Source organism: Anopheles ziemanni, chromosome 2 (assembly GCF_943734765.1).
Source record: "Anopheles ziemanni chromosome 2, idAnoZiCoDA_A2_x.2, whole genome shotgun sequence".
Classification (NCBI taxonomy): Eukaryota; Metazoa; Arthropoda; class Insecta; order Diptera; family Culicidae; genus Anopheles; species Anopheles ziemanni.
Genome location: NC_080705.1, coordinates 52655315 through 52667611, shown reverse-complemented (window position 1 = coordinate 52667611; position 12297 = coordinate 52655315). Strand labels below are relative to the sequence as shown.

Sequence of the window (12297 nt, the reverse complement as noted above, 5' to 3'; positions counted from 1 at the left end):
CCAAACAATAGAGTAACCGTGTAGCCAACAACCTTGTAAGGCTCCAAACTGAACTTTCTTAAATCTGTGCCTTCTGCTGTTTTCTACCGGAAACAGGTATCCTATTTCACAAGCAAATTCATAACGCGAAAGCAACGGATTGCGAGACCAAACTAAACCAAGTAATTGAACTTAATCTAGCTAAAGATGTTTTGCGCAGGCTCATAAGACAGTTCTGTTGCGAAAGTTCCTTTCTTTGATAAGAAGGATTTAAATTTACCCATAACAATTGTGTGAAATTGATTGGATGAATCCAATCTCCGAATGATTATCCTAATTTGATGGCTTTAGAAGGGGGGAGACGTTATAAACCAGTAGACAAGCGATTAACAAGTTCCATAAAAAGTTCCACCAATAAAGCATGCATTCCTACTGACATTCTCCAACCCAAAGAAAGTGAAAGATTTGAGAGATAGTAACTCAATGTACATGCCGCGGTCGTGCTGTATTGCTCCAATTGTCGAACTTATTTGATAATTCGTTAAACGTAAATTATGCCACAAAAATGAATAGGTTATATACCTGATACTTTCATGGTGGTATGGAGTGGATATAACCAGGAGCCCAATATCAAATTTCAATTAATAACTTAAGGGAGTAAAGTTGTAGGTAATCGCGAGCCGATTAATGACAAATAAGACGTTTTATTCATTCCCTCTTGTATTAAGTTTTTGCCTGCAAGTGTGAACGACAAATACTGACAGTCCTCAATTTTGCGATAACGGATATATTTGATTTAAGAATATAAAAAACACACTACAGATAACCTTATGCATCTTAAACTATAATGAACTGTATCGACATCTTCCAAAAATGCGTGACGTACTAGAGTATTAACTAGTTGGAGCTACATTTCAAACAAAAGGAAGCAAGTATACATATACACACGATGCACTAGTATACCCAAGAACCCTTCGTACTCACACGTTTTCAATAAATGTAAATGAAACTTGCCAGAGAAGTAACAAAAATTAACTCATCCTCACGTTTTGCTCATCCTGGTTAGCAATGAATGTAACAATAAAGAACAAATGGATCAGTGATGTAGCTGATCTGTAACTATTTTCACACTTCTCCAAACTCAAGCGTGTTTTTATTTATTTGTCTGTACATCAAAACGTTGAAATAAATAATATGGAAAAAATAAGAAAAACTATGGAAAATACGTCGAAAACACGTACTAGCAGAGGCGGATCATAAGGTAAGCAAACTAATTAGCTGCTTGGTTATCTAATGACCATTACCATGGTCATGGATTACCAAAAGTAATGTCCTGAAAATTACTTAATTTAAAAATCGGGCCCATAAGCACCGAAGATCACCACCTCGACGGCGTGGGTTCGAATCCCAACAGGGACCGGACCCTTCCCTGTACGACAGGACTGACATCCACGTACTTAAATGAGAAAAGTCTTGTAAGCCCCTCATGGGACAGGCTTGACCGAAGATGGTCGTTACGCCAATTGGAAGAAAATGGTTGCTTATTAGCAATGTGTGGATTAAATTTAAATTGAAATTATTTAAATTTTGAAAACTATCAAATGTAGCGTATATTTATAGGGCCCACAATTAATAGTTGCTCGGGGCCCCCAATCGTACTCAAGTTGCGTTAGAAACCGAAATAATCTTGTATTACCATGTCTAACTTCATGTATAGTAAAGGCTGATTCGCACGTCGGCAAGTGGCAAGTGCAAGTGGCAAGTTGCCGCGTACCTACCCTGTGCGAATCAGGACCAAGCAAGTGGCAAGTGGCAAGTAGCTACTTGCCAGTGGAATAGAACCGAGTCTATTTTTCAGGCAAGTAGGTGGATGTATTGGTTGACAACTCGTGTAAATACAAGATGTCAAACAAAAACTGTTTCATTTTCGTGATTTGTTTAGGACAATTTTCGACTAATGTTCGAGAAATATTATTTGATCGTATCGTTGATCAATATTTTTATTTATTGATGATGAAATAATGGTAAAATAAAATTTAATCGTTATTGTGTACTTGTGTGAGTGATCTAGTTACCGGCAAGTACTTGCCTGCAGTGCGAACGGTTACTTGCCACTTGCCTGCTTACTTGCCACTTGCACTTGCCGACGTGCGAATCAGCCTTAAGACAAATCATCCATTAAACCATAATACGAAATATTCATAATCTCGTTTTGCTAGCCAAAATGCTAGCCAATTCAATTCATTGCTGGCACTTTTTGAAACATGAAAACCGCTTGGCGACCGATTTAGAGAAGTTTGTTTTTCCAAATGCTTCACAGGAAGGTGGTTTGAATGTTTCAAGATCTCAAAAATACAACGAAATACCCGTTCGGATTGCCGTTTATCAAAGTGCACTGTAGGAGTGTATGTTCTGCAGGATACTTCTGCTAGATAAGATCTGTTAAAATTTTATACATTTCGTAATTTTAACAAATATATTGTTAATTCTTACAAATATAGCCTATTTTTAGAACAATTTTCTCTGAACTCGATATTTAGAATCATTTATCTATACATGTCGTATGAAAAAGGTGTGAGCAAAAACAAATTATTGAGAATCTTTTTTTACATAGTTATAAATTGCATATAGCACAGTACAATTTAGAAACTTAACTGAATTTCACAAAACGACATTTAGATAAAAGGATAAAACAAAGTGTCTGATACTAATCGTTGGCCCTACCTTCCTAATCTGGTCTTCAAACTACTGAAGTATTGTACCAATCTGCTGTTTCAATAAACCTTGGTTTATAGAATGTCTACGATTGGTTGATAAACCGGGAAATTCTGGTTACTGAACCGGTATTTGACATTGTCAGGTAATCATTTTATGGTGGGGAAGGTTGATGAATCGGTGGCGATGTTTTTGCTTAATTTTTTTACAAGATCACCACCACTAACAATCCACCTCCAGAAGGGGGCGTGGTTTACCAAACCGGCAAGAACGTGTGCATGCGCGCCATTTTGGCAAACATTTCTCCTTGCTCGTTAAAAGGGCATCGATTGCGTGTGCGTCGGCTTTTGAAGCAGGGAGAATGTGAATCCTTCTTCTGCACGGTGCTTCGACTTACACTAAACTTCTCTTTCTTTTGGTTCCACTTGTCAAACGACTCTGTGATCTGTCTTCTCTGCTGACATCTCTGCTGACGGAATCCGTAGCAATTCTGAGCGATTTTGTTTTTCACCTTTGTGTCTGCATCGTCAAATGCGCTCGGTTAGGTATGTGTCTTGTCTTCCCAGACGCCATCTTTCATCCCAAGTGCAAGAGTGTCGACTTACTTGTTATTGTTTCGTGTTTTTCTTTTTCCACTGTGTCCGTTAGGCACGTCCTGACACATCGATCAAAAGAACATTGAGCATCTGAAGTGTTTCTTTATTCGCTTTTGCACGATTCACTCTGTAAAAATTCGGCTTGGTTGGGAAAACGACCACGTACAAGCCCTTTTTCCCAAGTGAGCACCAGTCAGACTCCCGAGTTTCCGATTACGACTATCAGAACCATACGAAACTGGCAACAAAAAGGCTTCAGGTTTTCTTTTTCGCAGCTAGCGCCATCTCTTCTGCAAACATTTGTCAATAAACCACCTTCGGAAACCTAACCTCTCCTCCGGGTACATACGCCAAGGAATACAACGGCCCAAATACTTCGCTCCCCGAAACCACGCTGCCATTGGAACGGAGGAGTCGCCGGGCCATGATCGCTCATCTTGTGTCATATCGAGGCGTTCGTGTTGGTGCGAGATAGTGTTTGTGTCCACTACCACGAGCCCACCGTAGTCGTCCGTAGTAGTGGGATCCAACCGGAGACGTCTACAGTGAATCTTGGTCATAACCACCGGGATTAGTGCCACGGTATCAACAGACGACAGGAGTAACATAACCTCATTCGAATTGAGCGAAGTGAAAGAACCAAAAGAAAAAACATCCATGGTCGCAAGATTCTTCAATGATGGTGACATGAAATATTGCCAAAACACGTTCCGCGGATCACAAAAAACACGCGTTAAGGTGAGCTCATATGATGGAAAAGGATATTTTCCACCGGATAATCCCATCAACGGTCGTCTTGTTCGGGTAAATATCGCCTTTCGAAATGCTTCCCAGTTGGCAACGAACGTCCTAGGAGCAAGATGTCGCTCTGTGTGAGTCGAGTGAAACATCTCGTAAACTCTTCTCCCCGGAAACACCAGGATGGTAGTGTCTAGTGCTAAACCCGGGACGGCGAGATAGTGAACCAGGAGAAAAAACTAACACGAACAACCGCCCGATGTAAGATGGTAGTGTAAAGCCAGTGTAGCACCTCAGTAGTCCTTGCTGCGGGTTGGTGCGCGGTTCAGCTGCTTCGGTACTGTGTTGCAGTGATTTTACCCAATGCGTGATTTTCGAAAAATATGCGTTAACGTGAGTAAGCACCAAGGAATATGGAATCAACAATGTAATAGAAAGCAAAACACAACAAATAATACACTTTTGTGAATTTTTCGAATCGTGAAAAATAAAACAACCGCTGAAGAACAAAAGTTAAATATCAAACAGTGGAGTTGGGAATATTCTTTATAAAAAATCATCTAATGGGAGAAATAGAGTGCCTACGGTTCCTTTTCCAAAACGAAATCTGAAAACTTTCTAAATTTCACGTTGCCCCCATGTATAGAAACACAAGTTGTCTAAAGTGATCACCAGCTTCCAAACACATGTTGTAAATGTTGTGTTAAACGTCGTGATTGTGATATCGAAAGTATGATTGATCAGCAACCTAAAATTTCGTACTGTGAGTATAGTTTTCTCATTTTTCTTCCACTCGAGATTCAACGAGCAAGATAAACCTTCTTATCAGATAACCATGTTATCAAGGGGGTTGTATTTGGTGGAAAATAGCTTATATACAATACCCGTCGGTGTTATTTACTGGGATTCCGAATAAATTCATCAAGAACGCTTAATGTATTATCGCAGTGCTGAGGACTTTTGTTTGTTTTGTTGCTCAAATGACTATTTCGTGTTTGGAAAAGAAATATGTTTCTAATGTTTTCCTCATTCAAAAAGAATTTACAATTCTCATTAAGAATTTACAATTCATGACGAAGCTTTCCTTTAAAGAACCTTGCTAAACATCCCAACCATCCGGCGGTTCAAAAGCCACGTTGTTCGACAAACATTTAGCTTGGTTATACAACCATCACCAGCATCTTCCTCTCCAGCAGTTTGCAGCAGAAGTCTGTGTGTAATTTCTTTTCGTACAATCCGATGCTTTCGTTTGCCAACGGAATGGGAACTCTTTGTTTCCGTTCATGGTACCGTACCTTCCGGAGCCTGGCCAGATGGGAAAAGTCGGAACACATCTGGATAGAAAGGAATTGTCAAAACTGCCATCGCAATGCACAAAGGGAAGTGGTAGGTGAGGTCGGATGACTTTTTCCTAACTCTTTCGGGGCAAACCGAGGGAGAAGCCGGGTGTCGGCTCCTACATTTCATGACATCGAAGCTTCCCGGCTCGTGCTGGGCGATGGTTGAAAGATTTATCATTTTTAGGAAAGACAACGTTACTGCTTCTGTTACCTCCTCATTAGACGTTCGAGGCGGTGGCACCGGTGGCAGTTCTGTCGGGAAAGCCGTCGGGACTGATGCGATGATGGGTTTTTAACTCTCACTCGCCCGAACTCGACCCCTTTCCGTGCCTGCTCCGTTTCTGGACGGACGTGGCGGAAATGTGAAGGTGTTGATAGGAATAAATATTACGTAATGTCGGGCGAAATGTTTATTTAAGTATTTCTTCCTGTCGCGCGTCACAAGTCGCGGCATCTTTGTGATCGTCGCCGATGTCGTCCTCCTCGTCGTTGGCGTCGTCATCACCGTGTTGTCTTGGAATGTGGCTGAAGAGAACAAATTTCTAAGCTGACGACACTGTTCGACCCAATTTGAATTAGGTTATGGTAATGTTCATCGTCGAATGTTTAATTTGTTAATTATTCCATTCAGTCTGAAAAAACACATTGGGTTGCAGCTAATATTGAATCATATAAAGTTGACGAGCTTTAACCTGCGAATAGTTTGCAAGTTTTTCGCAGAATGTCCGTTATATATTTTTAACTGCAAAAAGATTTAAATTTGTGATTTAAATGTTGACTGTAAGCCGTATGACTGTAAAACCTCATATTGGGTCATGGACCTCCGTAAACCGTTCCTCGTGTTGTGCCTTAGAGCCTTGGTATGTGTAACAATAAATAAGAAATATTTTAAATCAATTTTGTTTCTATCCAACCTGGTAGGTTCCAAACCAGTTGACAAAGTCTACTCTTCCAAGCCTCTCCAGTTTGTCAAGTACTCCCCCTTTCCGACCTTATCGTAACCGATTCCCCACGGGTGCTATTGATTCTAATGCTGCACGCGAGACGCCTGGTTAGTGGGAGTGGAGGCGATTCCGAAGGGCTGAAAAAACGACATCATTCACGCCAGTGGGTACATGATGGCGCTGGCGAACCCGGGGGCTATCGACAAATGTGAACGGGAAAAAGTGGGGAAGAAAGATAAATATCAACCGCCGGTGGGAAAAGGTGTAAACGTTTTGGCGGCTGGTCGAGTCGCATTTGAGTTTCCACCGAGTGGTTGGCGTCGGAATTCCTTACCTCCCAAACCGGTTGTCCGGTGAAGGGTTGCCGGGAAGAACCTTCACCGACTGCCACTTGGGGAAGAGGGGAAGAGACCGGGGAAAAAAGGGAAAGCGAAACGTAATGAAAAGTTTCGTCGAAACAAACGGCCACCATAATTAACACGCCCGATGAATAGTGAATGACCTGCGAAAAGAGCCGGGAAAGAGTTTCCCTGAACCCCGTCTGCCAGGGTTGAAACGTTTCATCATACCTCCGCGCCAAGGTCTGTTTCAAGGTTCCGGAAACCCGTTTTCCGAGCCAAACACACAGACCCAATTTCTAACACAGCCCGCAATGACTAATTGATACGTGTGGAAACACATTCTTTCGGACTTTTCCACCCCACGGAGTGCGAGTTGAGGTGAAGGTGTGAGCAAACGAGGGAACAACAAACGAGAAGATAGCGTAACTTTTTCGGGAAACTTGACGCGTTCCGCTGCCAGCTAGAAGCGTTCGAGTGGATTATGGATCACATGTTCGGGTGACATTAATGCGCCATTAACATAAAGGCATTTTCATTTGGGTCAATATTTACTGGAAACCATTGGTATGTTGTCAAAATCAATAGTTGTTAAATGTGTATTTCCATTACTTATTAGTATAATTACTATCACTATCAATTGAAAATCAAAAACGCTTCTGCCACATTTCCACATTTCCCCATACTGAAACAAATTTCTTTGCAAGTCAATTTATTATGTACTGTTTGTTTGTTTGCTCCATGTTGCTTTAAAAAAATGCTTTATTACAATTTGTCTATTAAAAAAAATTTTTCACGTAATGTTTGAGGTTATTGGCCAAATTATTCTGATTTGAAAGAAAACAAATAATAGATGGTTTTGCTGTTGCTATCCTCATTGTCGCTTTCATTTTAATTTAGCAAATATGTTTAGTTAATATGAAAGCAATATGGAAAATTTACTTTATTTACAGATGGTTGCGCAAACTTAACTACAATTAGCTTATTAAATATATTTTTGAAACAGAAACTTTGCCCAAAAATATTAGTTTGCAATAATTATAATTGCAACAAAACTTTGTTCTGCAATAATTTAAAACCAACTGTGTGTATCAGTTCTAATAGTTGAGTATCATTATTGATTAATTTGGTTTGGGTTTTTGGCATGTTGGTAAAACATCAGTGAAGGGAATAAGTGTTATTTTGTCCATGTTACAAGGATCAAATTCTATCCATTGCAGTTTTAATGGATATTATATACATATGGAAACAGGATGTCGAGATACCTAATATCCCGGACGAGATTGTGTAACATTGCATACTCGATATATGTATGGTGTAGGATTATCTGTATACAATTGAAGTTACATAGCCATATAAACATACTTGAATTTAAATATTTTTGAAAGACTAGTTACTCTTTTTTGTACAAGAACCTATGGTGTGCAGAAATATCTAGTCAGTTTTGCATTATTTCAATATAATTATTTCAATATAAGACGTTACATTATATGAGATTTCCAGTTCAAAACATTTAGACATTTAAGTTTTTCTTACCATTACATGTCATAAGCAAGTCTTATCTGTTTAGTTAAAGGTCAAATGAATAGATTTTATGATACATTTGTTCTTGACGTTCGGCAATTGAACAGATTGGGTTCGATCAAAAATAGCTTAGAGTAAAAACAAACTGCCTGTAGTTTTCCTCGTTACACACGCTGAGTCTCGTACTAAGACCATGTCTAACTTTCTTCTAATTCTTCATTCGCATATCTCATTCCTCTGATTCCGGTTGGAGCTGAAAACAATCTTTGCCACCACCAACTGTGAGATTAGTCCGGCTCAAACTTAACGCTACACCCCGGACAGCAGCAACAGCAGCAGCACCGAACCCAGTTTGTCCCAGTTTGAGTAGCGAAGATTTCTCTTCATGTGGCTGCGGGACTCGTTCCCGAGACGCCTGTCCTCGTGCAGCTGTTGCACAGGGAGCGGGATCCGGCGGCAAGTGCAACCCGCCATCCCGCCGGGTTTAATATCACGTGTTTATTTTTTGCTCTCTTTCCGATCAATCCCCGCCAACGGGGTGGGGGGAGGGAGTCGAACAAGTTGAGATGATCCTTGATTTGCAGCTCCTCGGGAGGTGGCGGATAGCGGAAAAGTAAAACGCGGGCTCACAGGAAGCGAAACAAAACGGGCCAAGCTGGAAGCAGGGAACGTAAGGTTTTTCGGCTGTTTTTTTCTCGTTGTTGTTGGTCTGTCGCATATTCTCCTCTACGTGTGGCCCGGAAAATCCGAAGGCATAGGAGGGAAAGCTGAAGGATGTTCTGGACGGGAAAATATGTTACCCGTCCGTGCGCTTCCGTTCCACCCGTTTAGGCGGTGAAAAAAGCAACGAACTGACACCGAGAATCAACGCAGAAAAACGGAACCAAAATGAAAAACGAGAAAAGGGGAAAAGCAGCACCGATTCGTGCTGGCAGCCCGAACTCAGCCAAGGGCGAGACACCGTGGTCTTCTGGTGCATGTCTTTTGTTACGCCGATGCGATTAGCATAAAAATGGTCACTGGTATGTGCATGCATAATTAGGATGCTTCCCGCAAGAGAGAAGAGGAAAGCGGGAGAGGACTGTTGCGTCATTGCGGCGGCACATTCCGATCCCTTTCACCCTCGCCTTTCCTCTCTCACTGTGTTTTGTGTGTCGTGCAATAAATGGCATAAAGGAGACGTTCCTGTGTACTTTTCCCCGTTTTATGGATGCACCGTGGCCTCAAACATAATTGATGTCCTTTGATCGCTCGGTGAAACCACCGCCAGGACACCTTCGGAACAACAGAGGCATAGGAGTTTGTGCATCTTTCGCGTTGCGGGACGGAGAACTTATGCGGGGGCTCTCCGTCAGCCGGACATTCTCTTTAATGCGGTGTCGGCTTCGAAAGGCGTCGCTGTTTATGATCGATTAGCTTCGGGCCGTCGCCAATCCGTCGGCAAGGAAAATGGCTCAACAAAAGGGGTGTAAAACTGTGACGCCTAATCGGATCAATCCATCAAGCGGACAGCGGGACGGGAAGTGGCAGGAGTCGCGTTCCTACTTCGGGAAACCATCGGGGACTGCCTGCTAGCGGCGCCAGCTTGGCAAGGTTCGGAATCGTAAGGTTCAAACGCACAGGTGCCTCATCAGCTTTTATAGACAGTAAGTAAATCCGTGCGCACTATCGGGAAGTCACGGTGTCCCGATATGTCACCTTTTTCCATCCCCATATGTGATGGGCATTTGTGCTATGTGCGACCTCCTGCTGGGGAGATTGTATGCGCTATTGTTGACACTGATCCTGGTCGTAGCGTACATGTAGGATTTTTTTTCCAAGAATAGATCGTACGGCAAAATATAGCATTCAAGTTTTATAGAATATGCGCGATTTGTTTATTTTTAATTTATCTATGGATGATCTTGTCATCACATCAAACATTTTGTTATTGCCTGTTATCTACCAACTTTACGCCGACAAACAACAATGTACATACGCATATGTATTTATATTGTAAATGAGATCTTACATTTTAAATCTCTTAAGTATTTTATATAATTTACACATTTTTTTATATTAAGCAAGATAAGTATCATAATTATCTCGCGCTCTTATTACCACTTGCGTCGAATGAATATTTGTTGGTTCACTTCAGTTAGTTTATAATTTACAAAACTACTTTTATTGTTATTCTTTTCAACAGTTCTTTAAAACTATTAACGGCAAAAAATTGCATCGTAGAGCTATATAAAAGTAAAATTCATTTTTTAACAAATTACCGTATTAGCTGATGTATAAGATGATCCCGCGTCTAAAATTTAAGGGGGGAGACTCTTGATTTAAGGCGGGCCATTTTAGGGAAAAAGTTTTTAGTCGTTAAAGACTCTAGGTTTGAGACAAAGGTATTAAAAAAAGGCGCTCTTTAATATTCCCATTCAATTTCTCTTTAGTTATCTCTGGAAAAAATAGTGTTTATAAGCACCAGATGACGCTTTTATCATCAGAGAATCACTTTACTCATAAACTCTGCATCGCATTGCAGTTTTAATGTATATTATACCTTATAAAGGTGTACTCTGTACTTTAAAGTGCTTTGGATATCTCGATACGACACTGATTTCACAAATTGCGGACTATGCGAATGGTTGGTTTTCTCACCTTCCCATCCCCATCGAGCATTCTTTTCTTAATTAGCCTCCTTTAAAGACCAGACTGTCAGTTGGGCTACTGAGTCTGCCGCCAGCTTCTTTGTCTTATTTACAACGTGGAGCCCCAGGAATACTTACCTAAATCTTAATAGTTTAGTTTAGAGAGTTTACTTTTGCAGAAGAGTTTTCTTTTGATTAGGTTTGATTTAGTAAAAGTTTAGTTTTCATGATATGTTGTCATGTTTCGCTAGTTGAGTTTAAATGTCAAAGAATCTTACCGTAGAAAGTTGGAACGATTTCCATAATTGAGTCTACAACTTGTTTTCGTCTCCATCTCCTTTGGCGAAGATCTGTCGATGGATCAGGTTCTCTCAGGAGGAAAAATCATTAAACTTCGATGCTCTTTTTAAAATAAACTATACCTAAATCGTAAACAATCAATTCATTATTGCGATCTAACTTGTTAAACATTACATTATTGATCGGTTTAACGTATTTAAACGTGTTGTTATAAATAAAACTGGAAACTTTACTACATTTTCTTCTATTTGTTATCAAATGAAGTTAAAATCTTCATCAACTCGAAAAACGAACGTGAATTCGAATCGATTCGAAATACATTCGATGAAAATTATGTTTTGCTCTTGATTGAAACAAACCATTTTTTCTCGAAAAGATTATTGCATGTAAAACAAGTGATCCCTTGCCAATATTGAAATAAATAGCAACGATATGCGCAACCTCTTAGGTGCAACACCCGAGTGGTGCATACTCGTGTTCCCCCGGACACTCGACCACAGTATCACTTAAATTACTGTCAATTGCACCAGTGCACGTGCAGCGGGAGCTCTCGATTGGCAGTGCACTCGTGAACCACGGACAGGAAATTTTCATAACATCACTCTTGGGGCACCCAACATTGTAATGTCAATATAACATTGTAAAATCTGCAACACAACCCGAGTGGACCCACGATCCGTGCGTTGCCTACCAGAAAAGTGCGAACCGGTGGCTACCATCGACACGATGTTGTGGGTATCCTTTGGGCTCCCCTCGGTTGGAAAAGTGCAATTTTAATGCAAACACTTCCGACCATACCGTTGCAACTGCAACTGGGAACCCTTATTGAGTAGATTAATAGGAAACAGGAGCTGTGAAGAGCGCACAAGAGATGTAGAGTGCCCGGTCGTAGACCGAACCGGCCGAAGCAGATTAAAATGTGCAAATGCTACACAAGGCATCCAAGTTACATAGCGTTTCAAACGACTCCGGATCCGTGCAAAGGTTGATCCTTTCATAACGACCAGCGGAAAGAGACGTCCCTGTGGCATGTTGTGGCCTTTAAGGACGAGGGCTCTCGAAGAACGCCGTCAGGTGCAACAAACGGTTCACCTTATGCAACCGGAGCACGGCTAGCCTTTTGATGTTCACGGAAAGGAAATGGCCATTTTACCGACCCGCCGTTACCCAGGTTTTTGATTAAAATTAAATTT

General features: G+C 41.0%; 1 protein-coding gene across 1 annotated transcript in view; it reads left to right on the top strand.

Moving 5' to 3' along the window:
* Window positions 1–4760: 4760 nt before the first annotated feature.
* The window catches only part of LOC131293841 (uncharacterized), a 28178-nt gene continuing 20641 nt past the window's right edge, over window positions 4761–12297 (top strand). Inside the window, exon 1 of the mRNA XM_058321894.1 lies at window positions 4761–4791. Coding sequence (XP_058177877.1) covers window positions 4761–4791 — 31 coding nt within the window. The remainder of the gene's footprint in view (window positions 4792–12297) is intronic.